General features: G+C 35.4%; 2 protein-coding genes across 6 annotated transcripts; both read left to right on the top strand.

The window, feature by feature from the left end:
• The first annotated feature begins 395 nt into the window (after positions 1 to 395).
• LOC114524479 (glucosamine-6-phosphate isomerase 2-like) lies at positions 396 to 3271 on the top strand. Its single transcript, XM_028545569.1, has 4 exons — positions 396 to 611; positions 1714 to 1998; positions 2115 to 2299; positions 2732 to 3271. The coding sequence occupies exons 1-4, from the start codon at positions 488 to 490 to the stop codon at positions 2999 to 3001; spliced, it is 864 nt and encodes a 287-aa protein (XP_028401370.1). The 5' UTR covers positions 396 to 487; the 3' UTR covers positions 3002 to 3271.
• A 1479-nt stretch (positions 3272 to 4750) lies between these two features.
• On the top strand, positions 4751 to 23157 carry LOC114524452 (potassium voltage-gated channel subfamily H member 6-like). Of its 5 annotated transcripts, XR_003687099.1 has the most exons (11): positions 4751 to 4786; positions 4920 to 4955; positions 5218 to 5328; positions 7982 to 8044; positions 19091 to 19492; positions 19780 to 20170; positions 20598 to 20797; positions 20926 to 21178; positions 21469 to 21671; positions 21745 to 22181; positions 22595 to 23157. XR_003687099.1 is itself a non-coding variant. In XM_028545533.1 (10 exons), the coding sequence occupies exons 3-10, from the start codon at positions 5263 to 5265 to the stop codon at positions 22123 to 22125; spliced, it is 1959 nt and encodes a 652-aa protein (XP_028401334.1). In that variant the 5' UTR covers positions 4751 to 4786; positions 4920 to 4955; positions 5218 to 5262; the 3' UTR covers positions 22126 to 23157. The 5 variants fall into 5 exon arrangements, 4 of the variants coding, with proteins under 4 accessions (XP_028401334.1, XP_028401336.1, XP_028401338.1 ...); XM_028545533.1 differs by having other exon boundaries at positions 21745 to 23157; XM_028545535.1 differs by lacking the exons at positions 4751 to 4786; positions 4920 to 4955; positions 5218 to 5328 and adding an exon at positions 6942 to 6992 and having other exon boundaries at positions 21745 to 23157.
• Positions 23158 to 23310: the final 153 nt, after the last annotated feature.

Raw genomic sequence — 23310 nt, 5'->3', positions numbered from 1 at the left:
ATGCAAATTTCCTCCCTGGCCGGCTGGTGTGTTTTTACAAGAGAGATTTATTATCACTTCATGCAAGGTTTCCCATTGCAGGGCCAGCTTAATCACCTTCACTGGATAGGTTTACCCATCTTTGAACAGGCTGATCTGATTCTCGTTTATCTCAGTTGTACTATATCCGTACTCACAGTAAAGTGCGTGTTTAGTAGAACATAGTGTATGTAAAAAAATGACGAATATCGCATTTTATCACGGCACAAAATCTGTTATATCACTGCACAAATTGGTAATTATTGCGTCTGAACAGATCTCCTTGCCAAAGCCTAGGAAGCTTAATATATAGGGTATAGCAAAACTCTTACCCAGGTTTTTCGCGTCAATGGTCCATACAATAGAACTATTAAAGAACCCAGTGTGTCACAAGTCACAGGGTCAGTGGAAGAATCTCATCAGTCATAATTTGCCTTCGTATTTTTGTTAGCGTCAGAAGATATAAAACATGAGACTGGTAATTCTTGATAATTATGATTTCGTCAGTGATTGGGCAGCAAAGTTTGTGCGTAATAGAATTCTTGGCTTCAATCCTGGGCCTGACAAGTATTTTGTGCTGGGTTTACCAACAGGTAAATATTTTGGTTTCATTTTTTATGTATGATACAATGTTGTATCTTTGACTATTTCTAAAATGTTTGGTTTACTTTGCATTGCACAAATTAGTAAATGGAAATAGAAATAGCTTAATCTGCTTCTTTCATGCAAAGACATGGAAATCATATGGTATATGTAAATGTTTATTCTATATGGAGGAATCCCAGGCTAATTACATACCAATGGCAATGGTGGGGGGGAAAGCTAGGGTACACATTTTGAATGGAAGAGGCACATTCTAGGGGCACTTCTTATAGTGAACAAACCATTTGAGATCTCAGTTTTTTTTTGTTAGCATATTTGTACTTTTGTATATTTCTGAGGTACTGAGGTAGTGCGCAGCAGTTCAGGTTCATATAAAATTAATAAAAGTATTACCACCATTCCAAATTCTTTGGCCATCAGTGATCTTTTTACTTAATTATGATATTGGAACATGTTAGCAATAAATGGTTCCTCTTGGACTGAATCTGCTCTGAACTATCGTCAATTTTTTGTTGGTATCCACAATATCCAAATATGGTAAAACTGCTGTTGCATGCATGCGTGTGTGAGGTTTGAGAAGAGAGAGTGGGAAAACAACATATACCTAACTTGCAAACAAAGGAGTACAGGCTCAAAAGAAAACACAAAAATGAAGAAAATGTCTGAACAATTTGTTATAATCGTCATTATAGAGTTTACCCTCTCATTTACTCTTTTACAATATTCCAATACAGAATAAGTCATGCAATGCAAAGATATTTGTCTGTGCACAGTGTTATCCTGTCCAGCGATAAGAGCAACACTACACCACCACAGGTGTAGCTAGTAGTCATTCTGTAATGTCATTCTGATCTTAAACCAACAAATCATATCACCTGCTAGCATTTATTATTGCAAAAAATCCACATTTCATTTTACATAAATTTATAGCAGAAGATATGCTGTACAATTGCAGGGTTGTATTTTTTTCACTAATTTTATGACATATGTGAGATAAGATTATGTTTTATATTATACCAGAGACTATTGTTTGCAAAGTAATGTAAGAAAGAGGCTATGTTTTTTGTAATACCAACTTTCCTGATTGTAAAGGGTCAACTCCAGTTGGCATGTATAAGAAGTTGATTGAATTCCATAAAGCCGGTGAGCTTTCCTTCAAGTTTGTCAAAACATTCAACATGGATGAATATGTTGATCTATCACGAGATCACCCAGAAAGTTACCACAGTTTCATGTGGGAGAATTTCTTCAAGCATATTGATATAGATCCTAAGAATGCTCATCTGCTTGATGGTAATGCTGAAGATCTACAAACTGAGTGTGAGAATTATGAGAAAAAAATTGATGAAGCTGGTGGTGTTGATTTGTTTATTGGAGGTAAAATATTGACCCTAGTGTTGTAAACTGTAAATAATGCAGATAATGATATCACCCTCACAATCTATTACATTCTAGGAGAAAATGGCAAATATAAATGCTGCCTTTTCATGTAGGTATTGGTCCTGATGGACATATTGCTTTCAATGAGCCTGGTTCATCCCTTGTGTCTCGTACAAGAATAAAAACCTTAGCAAAAGAAACTATTGTAGCAAATGCAAGATTTTTTGATGGTGATATTTCCAAAGTTCCAACTCAGGCTCTTACTGTCGGAGTCGCTACAGTTATGGCGGCTCGGGAGGTACAAAGATACTTCTTCATTCCTGTAACAACTATTTGGAACTATTTTTGAACTATTTGGTGACTATTTATATGACTGCATATCTGACAACCCTTAACCCATTTTGGATCGAAATGTGACAATATTTCCCAAATCAGTGTATTTGCCAGTCCTTTACAAACGCGGGACGGCGAGAACCTATGGAGATCAGTGAGTCACTGAGGGTGACCAGTGAGCATCCCCCGTTATGCAAAAAATACCTTACTTTGTTTTTACTCACAAATAAGACCATGTAAACGCATAATGCGAGGCGTACGTCACCTATACTGGATGTTATTAATTGGTACTCTATTTTTTGCACCAGCATAAATAGAAACATGCAACTAAATCCCGTTATTACTGTTTTCAACATCCAAAAATTAGGATAACTCATACTTATTTAAATTTCATCAGGTTATGATCTTAATAACTGGAGTGCATAAAGCATTCGCTTTACACAAAGCTATCGAGGACGGTGTGAATCATATGTGGACTGTGTCAGCGTTTCAACAACATCCTCACACGATATTTGTCTGTGACGAAGACGCGACCATGGAACTGAAAGTGAAAACTGTCAAGTACTTCAAAGGTTTGATGGATTTACATAACAAACTGATTGAAGAGCCGGATGATCCAACATCTCCTGTCAGAAAACGAAGTAGAAATTTTCAAACATTGAAATAAAATTAGTACCAACATTACTGCAGTAAACTGTGCATGCATTCATTCATTCATTCAATGGTATAATGTATTGATTGCCTGGTACAGAATGATTCTTTAGAAAATTGACATATTAATTATATTGGTGAGTATAATTGAATGTAGCGAAATTATTGTTTGGTAATAAACCAGTAGAGCTAAAAAAAACCTGAAGTGAACTCAAGTGAACACTATCTCAAGTATTCAGCAAAAGCGTACTTTCTTGTTTTTTTCGATGAAGATGATATAAGGGCATATCTATTGTAGGCAGCACACTGATAGCAATTGTATTGGGGATACTCAATATAATAATATACACAAAAATTATAGAATTATACAGCATTGCCTATAGGCCTTTTTCGTTATCTAGTTAATGCAATATTCGTGGTCTAGCTGGGTTACATATAATCATTTAAATTTTGGTCAATTTTAAATTTAATTTCACTTCAAGTAATTTTAAGGTAACCAAATTAGCTTATTTTTTACGCCTAGCATGGCTTCACGTGTTAATTAAGACTCACGCTCCAGCTAGGCTATCAAACACTCATTCATTCCGCGGTTTATTCTGAGAAACTTTAGTTCTAGGTTTAACGCACTTCAGAGAATTTGAGAAACTTAGGGACTTTCTTCTCTGGGAAAACTTTAGCTCACTGTGACAATTGCTATTTCAAAATGAAATTGTGTCGGTATATTTAATGCATTTTATTTGTCGGTATATTTATTGCAAGCCTGCATATTTAATGTGTATTTACTAACTCTCCGGCACGAAATGCTGTTTAGTCGGAACGTCGAGACGGTTTTTTGTCTATTTAAGGAAGCTTCCTATACCACATTTGATGATAATCATTGTATGGTTTTTTTTGCAAAAGTTGTTTTGACTGGCATTTATCACGCCGACAACCGACGACGTATTCGTATAGCCATAGCAGACTAGTTAGGGAATGATTATCAGTTGGTGGGAAAAGATTTTAGGAACACGAGGGCTTATCCGGCATCCATAAACATCCATATCAATGAACTGAATAATTCTTGTTATTTGCACTTGTGAAGTATCTCCGAAATTCGGCGACAAACTTTTGTTAGGCATCATCGAAGCTTCGGTGTGAGATTTTAGAGCGCAGGTGTTACTTACCGTTGATAGACCTTAATGGAACCATGGTTTGTAATTGCTTGCCAGGAAAACAATTAAAAAGTCGCCTCATGCGGTCCAGTTCCAATTTCGGACTACTTTAAAAATTTCGTCTGTTATCATTATTCAAATCTAGTGTATTACACGACAGTATATCGCTGCCTGCCGGCAAGTAAATTAATGTGAGGTAATCGACTCTGATGCAAGTTAAGTCGTTGAAACCGCGGTCGGACATTCCGAATCGTGCGCAGATTTGTCGGTAACGGTATTTCTTTTTTTCGAGTGAGCACCAGACGCACAATTTATACGTCATCGGTAGGGAATTCTAAATTCGTCCGACGCCGTCGTATGTTTGTTTGTCTGATTTTTGCACGGTCGGTCTTGACGAATTCAGGGAAGGTGAAAGTCTTTCAACTGGGCATCCATATGGTGGCGTGCATGTGAGTAGATAATGCCGACGACAATGGGCGGGATCTTTTCGCTGCCGCAAAGGTTCACGGAACCGCACTAGCGGCGTTTCTCTACCATACATGCATATGCCCTAATACGTGAAGTGTAGCGTTCAGTATTGGACTGACTGGTTTTTAAAAGTGGGTCAGCCGTGGCCCAAGTATATATAACTAACCATTATACAACCATAGGTATATAATTGTTTCAAAATATTATTTCAAAAACTTCCTCTCATTCTAAGGTTTTGAGGGGCAATAGACTAATCCTGTCGATTTTTAGCTATATTATTTTACGTATATAACACTTGTTTCTATATATTTGCAGAAGAAATCTGATAACTATAGCGAGCAACAAGATGGGGTGAGTGTGTCAACTTACAAAACTGTAAACTGTTTACAACTGCCTATATTGGGATAAAGTTTTAATATCTAATTTAGCTACACTCGTGTTTAAAAAATAATATGTGTGGAAAGGAGGCCCCACAAAGACCAGGAGAGATGTGGCTATAGCGTTATAAGTACTCTCCTTTCTTTTGCATTAATATTTAATCTACATTTATTCCACAACAACGGGTACTTCAAGTGGGTCAAATCGTATATTATTTATCAAATATTGTTCTTAGCATCAATTGTCAAGGTTTTGCGGCGACAATATTTATCTGGAGAGAATGCATGGGAAAACTAAAAGCTGGAATCCCAGCCTGAGACGGGGCCCGGAAGCGGCCAAGAAAAAGGTATAGATCTCTATACTCTTTGTAGTTGTTGTGAAACTATTCTGAATCTCTCACGTTTAAATACCATGCCTATATAGTATATAGTTTACAAGTATTATAAACCTCAAAGTGGTAATGAAATATATTCTAGTAAATCATGAAGGGGCCTATAAAGTATTCAGATTAGTAGCTAATGTTAATATTGTTTAGTAAGTGCATTATTACTAAAAGCTAAGAGTATATAATCGCAGCTCATCATATTTGTTCCGCACGTTAGTAAATTACAAAGAATTACAAACTATGCAGACATGCATTGACGTGTGCATAGATACTTTAAAACCCTGGTCATTCTAAAATAGTTAAAATGTTCAATGCCTGAGTGAGTAAAGTGTTTCCTGCTTGTTTCAGCGTTTATATATTAAAAGAATTAACTAAAACTGTGTGTGTGTACATTGCGATTGGATATACCCTAAGTACCTGCTACATGTCGTCTTCCACGGGACTATAAGCTCTAAATTAGCATTGTTTATTGCTTTATTCGCGTTATATACGACGATTTTTTATGAATCGGTTACTTCTCTAAGAGAATATCAATATTTTAAATCTTGGGTGGCCTTTGTCATCAAAGGCGTTGAAAATATCGAAGGCAATATCTTCAGCTACTTCGCTGAGCTGTAATTTTCTTTTTGGCGCAGGCGTTTTTAATCTCATTGAGGCATCTTTGTGCCAAGGTTAAGGTATCTTGAATCTTATTTTACTACGTTTGCTGAAGACACGCTGTTTTGATTTGTATACTACCAACACAGTTATCCTAACGGCATGATTAACTGAGGAAGGCTGTAACACATTAGACTCGGTAAAACATCACAATTCCATTTGTTAACTGCCTTCCACTGTTGGCATTAAATGTCATGTCAAAGTCTGAGTTCACCAGATACGCCGTATATCACATTTCTACACAAGAGGTATATCCTACTCATCAAAGTATTAGAGGATGTTACGATCTTGGAAATCAGAAATCATCGGGAATCTTTATTGTTTAATGTTTCCTGAATATTTTTACATAAAAAGTGTAAAAAGCAAAGAAATTCAGTGTATTAGAGATGCATTGGTTTGTTAAAAGATATGACGGAAACATGATAGAAGATATGAGTATATGATAGGATACAGGAAAGCTTTGCAACAAAGATTCTAGCACTAAGTAAATATCGTTTGTCTGCAAATTGCGGTGCGTCATGATATTCCTAATTAGGTCTCTTGTAGGTATGTGCACACGCACGAGCGTCGTTTTCGAGCGTTTTAAAATGTTTTTGGTCTTGGTTGTTTTTGACGCACTGCATCTCCAGCGATCCAAGAGAAGATATTCTCAATGTGTTAAATTAGCTTCGACTTCCATTGTGAGGAACTAAATTGACGGTGTTTGAAACAGTTTTGGCGTGAAAACGAAAATGAAAAGGCCCGACTAAAGGTTACCGCGCACAGTTGTGACATTCGTAGTTTTGCAAGCGTGTTTTGGGCTTTTTTTTTACTTTTAAGAAAAGACGTTTTTTTGCACTTTTTTACACTTCCTTGTCTGACAGTCTACCTACTTCAATTAGATACGATACGCCATAGTTTTGCAACCTGATTAAATGGTTAGTGTATGAAGAACAATTTCTGAACAGAACACCATGGAATTCAATTTGGTAATTTATTTCTTTAGTAATGTTGTTTACATTTGTTATATTCATACAATAATTAGCCAATAACGTAAATTCTTTTTAAAAAATTGTGTCTTAATTGTGTCTGGGAAATAAAGTTTATAACTAATTCGTCAGTAATACCGCGTCTAAAAGGAATGTGAGAACATGCAGTACAATGCAGTAGTGAAAATCAGCTAAATGATCATCCCATCGTTTATAAAGAAATAGAGAGGCTAAGAGCCTAGGACATTTCATCAACCTCGTACCCAGGGTCTTTCGTGCATTTCATTATCAGTTCAATCTGTGAACTGAAAGTTAAAACTGCTTCCACTACTGCGCAATTTATCTGGAACAATGTAAAGACGATCTGGTAGAGACAGTCCTCTGATCCTCTTGGCTGTTGTCAGTGTTATTTATGTCGTTGTTTGTCTAGTCTTTTACAAGATTTGCTTTAAATCCTTTTAATTGTGGGACTATAAGGCTTATTTCAGACGTCGAACTTTTCATGTGCCGAACCTAATGTTAATCAGCTAGTTTTTGTTTGTAAGCATTCGATTCTGCACGTGCATGAAAAGTTCGACGTCTGTAACGGGCCCAACCTGTCTCATACAAACGAGGACTTTTCAAACAAAATGCCCTTCATTTTAGCTGGGCCTGGGTTAAGAGATATATGTCAAAGATATAACTTAACTATATCATATGATCATAAATAGAAAACCACCAGCAAGATCAAGACAATGCGATTTCAGTTTTATTAAGCTTTACTTCAAGACCTACTTATACAAGCACTCGTGCAAAACATACATATTTATTCTCGAATTCTTATTCATTGTAACCTTGTTGTGGAAATTTCCAGAAGTCCTCTTGTATATTTGCTAAACAGTAAACTTGCTAAACTACATTTGATGACAAGTTATTTGGCACACTCCCCACGCTGATCCCTATTTACCGCATACTTCAGACGCTCACGATTCTCAATCCATTTGTTCCAGGGTTACAGTAAATCAGATGGTAATGTCAAAGAAGAAAATTCACGGATCTCGGAAGCATTGGTCGTAAGTTTCCTCCTTGCTAGCATGTCAGTATTTCATTCCGTCATATAAGTGTTCTTCCTTAAGAAGAAGAAGGAAAGGCTAAATTGAAAAGGGATTATAAATATGTCCAGCAGTAACGTAGATTTACGGTGATGGAACAATCTTTTAAGTTAAAGCCGAGGTAGATCCATTTACTCAAACTGTTTTGGTGTCTTACATGAGGTAGCGTAGACATGCATAGGTATAATATAGATATAAATATAGAATATGAAATTTCTATATTTCTGACAGTCTTCGCCAGTTGATCTATTATATTTAGCCATTGCCACTTGCCATGTACAGTTTTGCAAATAGTTCAGTCTATGTTTAGCATCAGGATTATCACGTATTTTCCGGAAACAACGTTTGAAACAGAAAAGCATTTAACTGTTCTGAACAGGCTTGAATTTTTATTCAGTGCGAGATTAATTTTGCATGCGCAACCTGTGTATATAAAAGGTGTTAATTTGGAGTGCCGTTGAATTAGGAAAAGCTAACAGTGCTTAATTTACATAGTTTGTTTTCCATTTAATGGCAATGATCCATGTTTATATTAGTGAATTAAAACATCATAATGAAAGAAATTTGCATGTTTTATTAACTTCTGACAGTTAAAACGTTCGCATAAACATTCCTATCTCTATAGCGGGGACTATAATTGAATCTACACCCCCCTAAGAGGTTTTATAAGTGCAGCGGTCAAACCGCATATATACGCACTGCGTTGTCGTCTCCATGAACGACATGAGGCTTTCTTTTGTATATATAATGTAATATAAACTCATACTTTTACGAACTAAGTAAACTACTGGATGATATTTCAAACATTTCGTCTTGAAATAAACGTTCAAAACATTCTCCTCTTGCTCTGCCCCGGAAGGATAATTGAGCGGTGACATTTTGGTGCTGAAAAGCTAGTTTTCACGAAAGTGCCACTTTGGAATCTCACGAGACGATGCATTCATCATATTCATCCCTAACTAAACTGAAGGTAAATATAGTTATCCCGTATCTGTAAATCGGTATTACGTTGAGTGAAAATAGAAGTGTTATTTATATAACGCGTGAAGTATGCCGCTTGTATGCGGAAAACGCTTCCTACTCAATTGGGGATAAGATGTATAGCTAGAGTGCAAATTAATGTCGCTTGTATGTATATAGCTATACATGCACATACAAAATGAGGTTTCAAATAACTGCGCGTGCATAATCGTTGAGTTGTTCGAAGTCTACACATTCATGATTCACTCAAACAAGCTATACATACAAACGGCTTTACAATTGAGTGGAGCAATTAGTATTCTGGATTCAATTCAAACGAGCATTTGTGTAATATTCTTGTTCTCATCCACCTTTTTTATAAGCTAATATATAAGATTTTCAGATGATGTGTGTATATATACAACATACTCTATAAAAACGTGAAACATGAAGTAGCCCAATAAGTACAGGCAACAGGCATATACATGCAGATGTATACAGCAGACAAGTTTTATATAAATCTAATAGCTATATAATCAACTAGACAAATGCTGCGGTGGAGTGAACGTTTTTGAAAAAGCAGTTTGAAAAAGGACCATTATATAGGATCACCACATTAAAGGATCACCACAACCATAACATAATGTCGAATTATTTCATCACTTGTCCTAATAGATGGATAAATGACTTGGTATAGGAGAATATTAATGAAAAAATATATTTCTTGACATGCATGCATGTGAATCATTGCTGCGTGATCTAGATAAATCATTATTTGAGACGGAGCATTGCATGGCAATCGTATCATATAGTGAGATGCATGGATGGTATATAATAGTGGATGGTATATAACGATAGATATAAATGCACTTGATGGGCCGGCCTTCCGCCTACATGCTGGATTGACACGTGCGCTGTAAAGTATTGTATTTCATTCTGTCTGAAGAAGACTTTGTAATAAAGTCGAAAATTTACAGTCTCAATCTGTGTCTTGTTTTTAATTATATTTTGATCCTCAAGATGTCTTGTTTGTTCGGAATTTGCTTTTTACTTTACTTTTTTAAATTGTCGGCTGGTCATGGTTTTTTTTATAAATGCACTTTTTGAGTCAAGTTTATTTCGTGTCCTACGAAACGTGTTTATACCTGTATGTAGCAGGCTATTTTGATGCATGGGCTTGAACCAGGTACGATGCTGAATGAGCAATTGATAATTACACGAATCTTAATTGGTCACTATAATTGCACGTTAACCAGCAGACAGTTTAGTTTATTTTGCATTAGCCGTGTAAACGCATGATTCGGGTTATTCAGCCAAAATAAGCAACAAGTGGCAAGAGATTTTTATTCAACTGGTTGCTACAAATCCTGGAAACTTTACAACCCTTTTGAAATAACAGACTAAGATTGCAAGTCACAAAGGCTCGTGTAAACTTCCTTGCCATTTACGTCTGACAGAGGCGATTAATGATATTGTTAATATGCACAGGTTTGATATAGTGGTTTAAATCCGAGCTTTGGTTTCCCTTTTCTTTTCTCGTTCAAATTCTTATAATTCTCATCCACCGCTGATCTGGTCAATCAGGTTTTACCAGCTCGTGCGTGGCACGTAGTTTAAAACGAGTTCTGCCGCTGACCGCATGAGAGACAGTGCTGTGGGAACAATTGCTGGCGCACGATATTTAGTTACCAAAATTTGAAATATATTTAAATACTTTTAAATAAGTTCGGGCAAATTAGCTGGGTAAATTTAGCCATGAATTATCATTCAATAATATTTAAGACTAATCGCTGTGAGCAAAGCTTGGGTTCTTCGTCATACGTTAAGGAAATTTGGCTAATTCAGCATGCTAAACAATTAATTTCCCATGCAGCTATGCAGTTAAAAACATATTTTAGTCTTAAAATGAAGTCTGAACTTTGTTAAAGCAAAGCAGGCATATGGATATACGTATGGAAATTTAGATCTACATAACACTCTTTTAATTTAGTGACTTTAAATTGGTTGTTTTTTTTATCAGGTGGTATTAAATAAAAATTTTCATTTTTATTGTTTCCATTGCACAATCTAAAGTTGTGCAAGTAGTTTTTTCTAGTGCACGCTGCTTTCACTATATTCAATCACTCACAATATCAATCGTACCGTGCTCAGTGAACGCATTTAATCACGAATCCAAATAATGTGGCTGATAGAATTATTACTTATGAACACAAATTGTTTACTTGATAAATAATTCAATAACATTCTATTTTTGGTGTTATATAAAACAAATAATGAATGTTTTCATTCGTGCATTTGGTGAAAGTTGGAATGAATGCCATTCAACTTGGCTTTGCCTCGTTTAATGAAACATTCCATCTTTTACCTCATGAAGATATATTCTTACTATTGAACTCATAAATATTTATTATTAGCATACATACTATTGCAAGCAGAAGTAAAACTGCACCAAAGTCGCAATTTGTATAGGTTTTTTTTGCATAATTTTGTATAGGTTTTACTGTAGTTTTGAGTGCAGTTACGATAAAGATTGCAGGAGAGAGTGCATTTAAGCAGGGCTGAAACTAGATGCGATAATAATTGGGAGGTTAATTTTTTATATATTCGTATAAACCCGACGGATTTGTTTTGACGTACATGCGTTTTTAAGAGAAAGCCGCCAGGCAGAACTGAATAGACACCACCTCTTCCGAACCATTCTCTGTAAACGATTGAAACACAAAGACTTGAAAGAAAACTATATTTATAATTTTCAGTAAAATACACACGAGAGCATGTTTGTAATTGAAACTATTACTTGTTAATGATGTAGATGAGAGAATGTCTTGTCTTGAGCGAAGACTGAAGAGTGCGTTCAAATTTTAAAATTTCACAATAGTCCACTCCTCTTAGCTAATTGGCATCAAGAACATTTCCATCTAAATTATTGCGTATTAATTTACTGCAACCGGGAAGATAGGAACATGTAATCAATGACAACGTACATGCTATTAATAACTAAGATATATTTTCAAGAGTTCGTCGGGTGGTAGCTAAAATTGTAATTAAATAAACTTGACTCATCAAACATTTTTATATTAATCTTATCGTGCTTGTCGTATACAACCTATTCAAAGTCCAAATGTCAATTTTAATGAATTGTTTTTTTATGATCGTCATACCGCCATTTTCTTTAATTAGATATCTTGGCCTATGTTAAATTTTGGCTACTGCCCGTATATAAGAAAAAATACTATCTTCTGTTATCGTTGTTCAAAAGTAGAGAAAGAAAGCTAAAAACATATGTAATGGAAATTCTCAATTATATATCCCCAATTTTGATGATATTCTATGGTAGACCACAAACACCTTTGGTAGAAGCGAAAGCAAGAGGTAATGCGCATTAACGCATGTAGCTATAAGGAATAGCGTATAGTGCTACATGGACGAGTTAGCTTACCATTGCTTACCCATTTGTAGCCGCTGACGTGCATGTACTGCATGTATTTACAACACGAAAGAAACGGTGAAGATATACTGTAATTATATATTCATGCAACATGATACAAACATTTCCCTTGCATCTATACTACTATTCTTTCTCAGCAAACGAGTATTACAATAAAACCTCATCTTAATTCTCGTGATCATTTCTCGTGATCATTGCCATTCAACACGTTCTGTAAAAATATAAAAGAACGGCGTTGAACGATCCATGCTTCAGGCTGTAGAATATTGTGCAATACGCATGACACTGAAAAGCACACTGGAGGGGGAGGGGCATATTCATATATAATAATCTTTCGGCTGGCTGATATCTTCTAATAGCGACAGTTTTTAAAGAACGTTGACATGAATATATGCATATGAATGTACATCCCCAATTATCGCGCCCGTAGTAAGGGACCTGCGTTGCAATCGATTTTTTGAATGAAAATTTGCTATACTGTACTATAGGATTGGCGAAAACAAGAATTGGTTCGGGTTTAATTAAGTATGTGGTTAATCCAAGGGCTTTATTGGCAAAACCGCGAAATGCAAAATATTTCTTATCATAAGATAGTTATAATTGCAGAGCTACAATGATAAACGCAGTGGCACCTGTCTTGGCAACTTTAAATCATTTGCATTGTGCAGATGTATTCTACTCGGTTAAAGGCAGATGAAGAGTCAACGTCTTCAAACTGTCGTGCTTCATGTCAGCACACTTCTGCTGGCTTATACGAAATAGAATTGTAGCTATTTTAAAGAGGAGGGACAATGAAATCTTCACCAGTTACACGTTCCAAGTCAATATGGCAGAGAATACTCGAGGTATACTATATATATTGATGGCATTTTGACAATTTTGGCAAATTGACAAGCACTTCAAATGGTCCCGCTCAATTCAGTTATAGTTGTGAATTTACAAGTATTTGCAGGCCATCTTCATTCTTATATATATACTCACTTCAAAAATCATTTCACGAAATTCCTTGTGTCAGTATATTTTATTGAATTTTTCCTTCAACAACGGGAGGTTAATGAAGCCAGTTTTCCTTTGCCAATTCTTATTCCTGCTTTTGAGTAATGTTGTTGTCCAGGCACGATTCGGGCACGATTGCAAATTCTTTGTTTGATATATATTAAACAAAATAACATTATAGCGCAGCCGCGAAGAGAATTGTCACACGCGTTACGTTTGCTATAGCTTGAATGTTTTGTGTAATTATTTAAGACATCACAGTTGTGTCTTTTTTTCGGGGCGAAATCCCTGTTTGAGCTGACACAATTACGAAAATACTTGGAGAATAATAATCAGACACATACAAATACGGAAACTGTCACGTTGATCCATTATAAATATACGAATATACATATATATATATATATACAGTCCTTTTTAATCCGCTAATGCTTTAAATTATGCACGGAGTCACAACCACAGGTGCAGTTAGTATGTTTTCTTGTATAGTTCTATAATTTACGTATATACTGTACTGTACAGTTGAAAACCTCCAGGCAGGGCTATATGTATATTTTATTTCATCATAATATATTTTAAATAATTTTTATATATTTCTTTGATATTTTTGATCTATTGGAACAAGTCAATTCACTTTTTCATGTGTGTCCAGTACCTGTCTCGCTAATGAACAAAACTGTTGCCAAGGGAACCAAACTTTTAGCACGTTGCATGTCAGCGAAACACGTCGAGTACTGTGAATATTTCATCCATATGCCTGTGTCAAACTCAGCAATCCAACTGCACTATTGTATGATGCCTTGCACTATTGTAGCCAATAATGTGGACTATAGATACACTTATATATGAATAGGATAAAAATATATAAAATGGACATGGATAAAGTTATAAACATATTATAGATTTTGTTGTACAAGTTGGGGCAAAACTCCAAAAGATTACGATTGCTTAAATTAAAAGAAAGTCGAAGGTTTTAAAACTAAACGAAAAAAAAATGAAATGACACCAAAAGTAATAACATTTTGATATGCCATCAACATCTTCATGCCATATTGTCGATTTGTCGTCGTTGACAAAGATATACATATTTACATAAACACTTTTTCAGCTGATGCATTTTGCTAAATAGCCCATCAAATTTTAACATAAATGGCAATAACTTGTGTTGGACGCTGTGTTAGACAGCAGCTCCATTTGTGTATTCCAAACAAACCTTTGGACGTTGGACATCAGAACATATATGAAGCACACGGTCTCAGAAATTTGTGACATGAGCGTCGTATAATTATATGTATACTAATTTGCATCCATACAAATAATTACCTTCATATTTTACTATATAAAATTCTAAGAGTAAGAGTATTAAAATTGCTTAGTCGTAATTTTTAACTGCCGTATTTTTTTGTCTCACTCGCGGATGGATAGAATCCGATCGAAGAGTTATTCGCCAAATTGGGTGGCAAGACCCCCAGCCTGATAAAATAGAAAACAATTTGATAAATGACAATTGCATTACCTATTTTTACCTGAGGTTTATAAAAAGCAAAGTTAGTTCAGAAATCAGAAGCTGTTTAGTTCATAAAAAGATTAGCGTGACACTCCGCTATAAACTGATGATATATACTAGATATAAAGATGAACTTGTGTAAGAAACTGTATGTATTTAAGGAGTCCAGTTTGCATAAATCAATCCCAAAGTCGTGTGTTGATAGAGACGCCGGTAAAGAAGAAATCTCCTCGATTCTGGGTCTCCGGAATTAAGTTTATTAATTTTGGCTTCTCCTGATTCAGATCAGCGGTCCCTTGAGTATCGTCAATTAATGATTATAGCCGATTGTCGATTAGAAAAAAAAAAGTTATCAGAAAATTCAAAATCCGGTAGTGCTATATATAGAAGGCGGAATAGCCTTGCATTATCAATAAAACTCTCTTTATAGACTGCGAGAAATTACCATGCAGCTATTTGAAAAGTAATTTTAAAATAAGGTTCGTTTCGTCGCTTTGCAGGCAGGCATCCGCGTGTCATTTTGAAATCCCGTCTTTTCTCATCGCGTCAAAAACAACTGTACTTGCAATGAAAAACCCCTAGAATCAGTTTCGGACAATAAAAATGAATAAATAATGTAAGTCCTCTATAGCAGTGGCGCCAAAAGATCTGTAATAATTACATGAATATCAGTATTGCGTGACAAGGCAGCAATATGCTAATGTTAATAATTGAGTCATTTGTTAAACAAAAGTCTGATGTCGGGGCAAAAAGTAACTAACATAATAACATAAAATCGTCAAAAATAGAAAAAAAAAACAGTGCCAAAATGGCTGATTTGTCTAAAGATAAATCCCTACAATTGCAAGTTACAAAAAGTTCCGGACTCAGCCTTAAGTTGACTTCAGCGGGGCGTCAAAGCATTGGCAGAGCATTGGTTTGTTTGAATTTTAATTTATTATTATAAGAATATATTCTCGTCCTTTCTATCATTCATCGGTGGTATTTACTATCTTGCGTGTATATATGTATGTAACCGTAATCCTTAAGATTTATTAAAATGGAGTGAGTTGTGACATTTGGCTAGTCGATTTGTTTAACACCTTTTACGAGCTGAGACCCGTGCAGCTAATTTATGAATAAAATATGACACACGATTTTGAAAAAACACCATCAATTTATTGCATTTGCAGTAGCTTTTTATAGGAGCTGCTGTTTTATTTAAATTAATTTTATTACTCTGACCTCCAGTATGGCGTAGCCAAACTGACGATTTTGTCCCGCGATGCTATTTTGCATGATGTTCTCGTATTGTCAGCGAAAACAATAAATTCCTATGAGAAATGAATAACGATAATATGACTTGGCTAAAAAGCTGGACTAAATCGCCAGGCTGGCTACGCTGCACGGATGACAAAAAAGTATAAAATTACTCCATTAGCTAATGAGCCTGGAGTCTAGGAGATCTTGGGAGTTGGGAGTCAAAATATGAATCAAGCAAGACACAGGTTGAGACAGGTTCAAAGTCAGACAGAATCATATTTTGAAATAAAGTCGAAAATTTACAGTCTCAACCTGTGTCTTTTATTCGGAATTTGTTTTTACTTTTTTAAACTGTCTGCTGATCATGGTAATTGTCTGCCTCCTCCGTTGAGTTTTTGTTGGAACTATTAAGCCGGTTTTTCACTAGTGCAGTCATAGTGCATATACATATACACGGCCAAAAATTGATCAGGTTGTTGCATCAGGGGTGAACAATGTTGTGCTGCACCCCATAAACAGTATTGTTAACATGCAATGTTGTTGAGCCTTGCTGAATCATCAGTGTTGATGCAATGTTGTTGTAACAAGTTGCAACAGCATTGATAGTTCAACAAGTTTCGACAACATTGTTAGCAATACTGTTTGCAGGGTGCAGCATGCACAACATTGTTCACTCCTGTTTTTAACAACTTGCATCAACATGATGATTTTTACGCGTGTAGTTCAGTGGCTATAATCATTCACTGTTTTCAGTATGCTCTTTGATACCTGTTTAACAGGGATAATGTTGTTTTTTTTTTTTTACATACAATGATAATCTCATTTTGTTTGCCCATCATTAACACCAGTTCATCGTGCATGTGTTTTCTGAGTAGCGCATTCCACGCGACAAGACGCTAGCACAGTTTAATGATACGCGAGGTCTATATAACTAGGCTTACTTCATGTAATATATATATATATATAGCCGTCCTAAGTTTAACAGAACTCGTCTAAACTAAACTGTTAATGACTATTATGATAACGCAGCCGGCCCTCTTAAACCCAAACTTTCTCATTCTGATTGAAATCATGCCGGCAGTTGCTGTGAGTATATGTATAGTTGGTTGTGAGGTTGACCCCATTCTTTACTATCTGATTTTTGGCTAATATCCTCTTGTACAAAATTGTTCATTAATGTTTTTTTAATGTCTCTCTCTACCGTTAACTGATCGAAAATATACTAGCCATGCAATGGAACCTCCCAAGTCACGGTGAATAACTCGTTATATATAAGCATTTTAGGCCGATAGTGACTAAAAAAAACTCATTTGGTTTCCTGATATATCAATTTAATTCGTGGGGTTGGTGGGCGGTTGATTTTGACTTAAGTGTGCGTCCATGTTTCTGTCTTTACCTGATACGCCTGTTTTCCACTTCAACCGTATCGTAGCGTAGCATATTTCTTTGTTTTCGAAGTATTCGACCAGAACTAATGACTTTAAAACTATGAGATACGCTACGTTTCGTTACGATACGGTTGAAGTGAAAAACGGCCTTAAGTTTCGTGGGGTTTTTCGTTGCGTTTGAAACGCAGTTCATAATCATAATGATCTAATTATCATGCTTGATTTATTTATCAGTCGCTGAAGTGGGATTGCATGAAAAAAATCGGTAGAGATGCTATGATAAAAATTTAAAAGTTTAAATAGTGTTTTAATGTTTTCAAAATGTGTTTAGTTCAACGATTTCGGGATATTTTTTATAAATACGCAGTTCGTTGACGAACAGGTAGACGTTTAATCTAGTCGGACGTCTCCTGTTGCTATTCGAACATACCATCCCTGAGTTTTTCATTACAGTGTCAGTAAAAAAATATTTTCAATGAAACGTTCGTGTCAAACTTTTTTTCAGTCGATAAATTAGCAGCAATTAGGGGTTTTATTACCATTATTATTTCGTTTTTCGGGAAACTCAAGACAAGTAGTTGTCTTATACTTTGTTTTGTTTCAACTAAACACCATTTTTAATATGAGCACCTGCTTCACCACCTCAACATGAGTCTCGCTTGCGATGAATTAAGGAAATTAAACTGATGCACGTGTATAAGGTAGCTTATTGTTTTTCAGCATGCATGCATGTCTCAAATAGTGAGACGATGGCAACTGTTTATTCACTTATTAATATGGATATACTGAGTTGGTCAAACGTGAACGTCATATATTAAGTGCCCAGATGCGTCATTATTATAAGTGGATGCCAGATGGGTAAAAGTTCTCAGATCGTCAGTATGACAGGCAGAAGTTGACAGTGACAGACTGACAGTGACAAAACAAATGTTTCGTAGCTTTCTTATGCTCTTACCTTTCTTCTACTCTTAGCTTTCAAACGATCACGATTCATTATAATAAATAAAGTTTATACTATCTTTAACAATTAATGAAGAAAGATAACAGTGTTAGTTTGCCTTTAGGACAAATCCGAAAGGTAGGTATGCATTTCGATTTTATATAACTCCGCTAAAACACACTGGATTACCCAGCACGTGCATGTTTTACCTAAATCCCCACAAGCGGCTATCTACATGCATGTTTTTTTACAACTTGGGCACTTATACTAAGTCTGCTGCTGTTCTGCTGCATGCTTTAAATAAACTTTGAACGCCAAGGTTATTTTAGCCTTCAAGCTTTGATTTTCTCAATATTCAAGGTTACTTTCGCAACCATGAAGGTTCCGTCCTATAATACTTTTTCAGTGTACGTAACTTACCTAATATTATCAATTGGATTACTAAAACAGCATTTAATCAATTCTGAATAGAACCCTCTCCCCCCTATATAATACAAGTCTTTACTAATTTAGTTTTCTTTTAAAGGTTATGTCCCTGAGCCCTACAATAAGTTACAAAGCAGCAGAACCAACATTTTATCCTTGGACAATTAGACATGATTCGTTGTGCAAAGCAATCTGGGACTGGATAGTCCTATTACTGGTCATCTATACTGCAATTGAAGTTCCTTATAATGTTGCCTTCATATTACCCATGTATACGAAAGTTCAATATAAAACCACCTGGGAAATTATCAACTTGCACGTCGACTTTATGTTTGTTATCGACGTGATCATAAACTTTCGGACAACCTACGTGCAAGGGAGAAGCGCCAAGGTGGTTTCTAATCCAAAGAAAATAGCTCGCCATTATTTGAAAACTTGGTTCTTTGCTGATTTCATTTCCGCAATTCCATTTGACTTGTTTTCATTGATCAGTTCTAAAGTGGTAAGTATACGTGTTCGCGATAGATTATAAAAATTCTCATAATGATGACTCCGTTTGAAAAACTTCAATCATACCTTTCTCTGCCTATATGCTATAGTCATATCAGCGCGGATCATGCAAAATTTATGTTATTATAATTTTATTAATTTATCAGCTATATCTTCTATATATCTTCATTATCCTCTGCTCGAATTGCCATAGCAATAATATATATTTTGTTTATTTTGAAACGAGTGTACTGCACTAAGATTTTAACTTCAAAATAATTTTAACCGTTTTATCTTAAGGAATATTCGCTGCTCAGTCTTCTTAAAACGGCTCGACTCTTACGACTGGTTCGGGTTGCCAGGAAATTGGATCGTTACTCAGAGTATGGAATAGCTGTGATTTTTCTTCTGATGGGTCTATTTACATTGACTGCTCACTGGCTGGCATGTATTTGGTATGCTATAGGAAGAGTAGAAAAAGATAATCATCCTGCTAACTGGATTAATATTCTTTCCCGCGAACTCTCTGGCAACAAAGATTTTGCCAACTCAACCGATGTCACGTTGACAGAGTGCTATCTTTCCGCCATTTATTTCACTCTGAGCAGTCTAACCAGTGTTGGGTTTGGTAATGTCTCTGCTAATACAAATGCCGAGAAGATCTTTGCTGTGTGTTCTATGTTAGTTGGTGGTAAGTCATGCAGTGTATACACTGATATCATTAGCTTTACTTAGTTTTAGTGTATATCAAAGATAACTATATAAACCCTAAACCAGAGTCCAGGCCAGACCGGATCATTTTCATTACTTTCTAATTTCTATATAAAATTTTTATCCTAATTTTTCCAACAATCACTATATCAAAGAATATACTTAACCTTCTTTATGTAAGTAGTATACAGCCACATGATCAGTAAGTATCTACCTAATGTGAACGAGTTTTGTGATTGGCTTTTTGTAACAATAGTAAGCAGTATTTATAAGTTTTTCTTTTAGAAATCAATTTCTATTGTGTTTCATTGTTATCATCAACCAATAGCAAAGCTTGTTCAGTTAGGTACGTACCGACCCCACATGATATGTTCTTACAGAGACATTCATTTTCAACTTATTTGCAGCTCTAATGTTTGCAACGGTTTTTGGAAATCTTACGGCAATAATACAACGTCTTTACTCCACTACGTCGAAGTACCACAAAGATTTGGCCATTGTACGAGAATTTATCAATTTTTACGAGATTCCACAGCCATTGAGTGATACGCTAGAGGATTACACCAGGAATATTTGGGCACAAACCAAGGGAGTTAATGTTAAGAAGGTCAGTGGCTTTAGAACCAAGAATGTTTAAAAACTTTTTCCCATGCAGTCAATTCTTTTTCAAACATTTCTAAATGTTACAGCTTTAAATGGATTCATTGCTAATTTATTTTTTCATATTTGTGGAAGGTGCTAGAGTTTTTTCCTGAATCGCTACAAACGGACGTGTGTTATCATCTAAGACAAGATCTATTTAACACCATTCCGGCATTCAAAGAAGCTGACCATTCTTGTTTGCGCTCACTGGCTATGAAATTTCGTACTTCTTATTGCTTACCGGAACAATGTGTTGTACGGCGAGGTGATCCAATTCAAGAAATGTATTTCATATGTTCAGGAAGTGTGGAAGTTGTAAGAGATGGAAAATCTATTTTAACATTAGGTAAGCTGTTTCATACCGTGAACTGCATGTTGTTATAGCTGCAAAGGTCTTAAACAGAGGCTTACATGCAAAACATATACTAATATATAGTGTAAAATTAACAAATTCAAGCCTTAACAAGCCGACTCGCCAGAGTGACGAGGGACAAGTCTGATTATGTAAAAAATTACGACTTCAGTGGGTTTATTCTATATTCCCATACTGTACGTATAGAATAAGATATTCTGTCATGATGATATTACGGATTATTGCCATAAAGTGAGACCTAAAGTTTTGTCATGTTTTTGCAGGCAAAGGAGACGTCATAAGCTGTGATTATAAATCACTCAGTCATATTCCAAAGGCAAATTCAGATCTTATAGTTCGTACAATTGCTGAAATACATTCAATAGACTATGAAGATTTATTGGAATGTCTTAGAGCTTATCCGGAGTTTGGAGAGACATTCTTTCAACGCCTTGAAGTGTCATACAGTCTACAAGAATACGAAAACGTAAGTGTTAGCTCATTATTTATCGATCCTAGGTTTCCTTTTCGCCATTTTAATATTTTTCTGTCATCCATAGGTGAGCGAAGGAATGTCAGCACGAGCTCATCGCTTTTCAAACGCTCGAAGTGAACTTTCCTCATTCCAAAGATTTCCTTCCTCAAGCAGCATAAAGCCTCAGGCTAACGGCAGCACGTATATTGACATTCAGGAAACTTCATTTTCAACCAAACATGAAACACAGAAAGTTACTACGGAGCAGAAAAAAGGACTGACTAAAACCTTGTCTGGTAAAAAGGAAACTAATAATACCATCGGAAAAACGGTTGCAAGAAATGAAAATATAGAGGATCGTTTGAGTAATATTGAAAGTCGATTGATTGAACTAGAGAGCACTATCACAACTAATTTTAACGTAATTATTGCTCATGTGGAGAAAAAGAAATGTTTACAAAATTAACGAAATAATGAAGTGAATAGGAATCCAGCTTCTTCCGCGATTAACAGACTTTTCTGGTAATTATATTATGTGTCACAAGTTTATCGTTTTCAATTCAGAATCACCTTGATTTTAATTTGATTGCGAGTTATACTTTCAGGAGTTTTATGAAGATATATCCTTCTTTAAAACATGCATGTATGACTTATGAGAAAAAATATGCCACAATACGAAACAAGGCTCGGGTTTTTCCCTTCAGAGCTCATTCTCGTTGTATCACTTAATTTCCGTTTATTGCATGGTCGAAAAAAAATTTTTTTGCGTAGGGTGATAAAGGACGTTTTGCATGTTTGAACGTAGCCCGTGGGAGTAAAACTTGAAATCCACTTCAAGGTGACTCTAACCGAAAACGATAAAGTTATGACGGGATTATTGGAAAGCTTTATTTAATTATTTCTTTTTGTAAAACTAACAAAATTATTTGGTATAGGGTCACCAAAGTGAACCACAAAAATTACTGACAGAAATATACTGCGTGATCATAAAATTGAATACATCACATGCAATTTCAGTGAGTGACTGATTTTCCTTAGAATGCACCTTTATACATGCAGGAATTTCTAGCTCTGCATATAAAATTCTCATGTGGGTGTCTTCTACCCAGATATCCAAGAATATTTTTGTTGGAAATATAAATTACAGTAGATCGCAATTAATGTCCTGCATTGGATTGTATATAATACGATGTGCATGTATATAATACGATGACCAAGTTATTTGTAAATAATTTTGAATTTAACTTAAAATTTTAACCAAATTTGTAGAAGCATGGCCGACTTTTTAGGAAGGTGATACCCGTATACTAATCACTGATGTGAATATTGATTAATATTTATATTGTATATATACTTTTTAAAAGTTTAAATGTTTGTGTTAGTTTATAGTTTTGATCATGCATGGAAATACACTACTGCACCTCAGGAACTTTAGGCATATAGTCTTATAGAAGGTTCTTGTAAAGCACACAGTTCAATTAGTTCATTTTTTGTATCAATTCTTGACAATAGAATCAGAAATTTAATGCAAATTCCGTCCTCAGTGATAAGAGTCTACGAGAAGTTACCCCAAGATAGAGCTTATTTTGATCTTTACCACATGCAGCCTCTCTCTGCTGTGTTAAACTTTTGTCCGTCATAAAAAAATGGA

This window comes from Dendronephthya gigantea, unplaced genomic scaffold (genome assembly GCF_004324835.1).
Source record: "Dendronephthya gigantea isolate DGI-Jeju-01 unplaced genomic scaffold, DenGig_1.0 000031F, whole genome shotgun sequence".
Taxonomy (NCBI): domain Eukaryota; kingdom Metazoa; phylum Cnidaria; class Anthozoa; order Malacalcyonacea; family Nephtheidae; genus Dendronephthya; species Dendronephthya gigantea.
Note: the sequence above shows the minus strand (reverse complement) of the source record. Positions and strands in the feature narration are given on the sequence as shown.

Coding starts and splice junctions, on each gene's coding strand:
- LOC114524479 (XM_028545569.1), top strand. CDS start 488: ATGAGACTGGTAATTCTTGATAATTATGATTTCGTCAGTGATTGGGCA. Junction 612..1,713: donor TGTGCTGGGTTTACCAACAG/GTAAATATTTTG, acceptor CTGATTGTAAAG/GGTCAACTCCAGTTGGCATG. Junction 1,999..2,114: donor TGTTGATTTGTTTATTGGAG/GTAAAATATTGA, acceptor CTTTTCATGTAG/GTATTGGTCCTGATGGACAT.
- LOC114524452 (XM_028545533.1), top strand. CDS start 5,263: ATGCATGGGAAAACTAAAAGCTGGAATCCCAGCCTGAGACGGGGCCCG. Junction 5,329..7,981: donor CGGAAGCGGCCAAGAAAAAG/GTATAGATCTCT, acceptor CATTTGTTCCAG/GGTTACAGTAAATCAGATGG. Junction 21,179..21,468: donor AAAATCTATTTTAACATTAG/GTAAGCTGTTTC, acceptor ATGTTTTTGCAG/GCAAAGGAGACGTCATAAGC.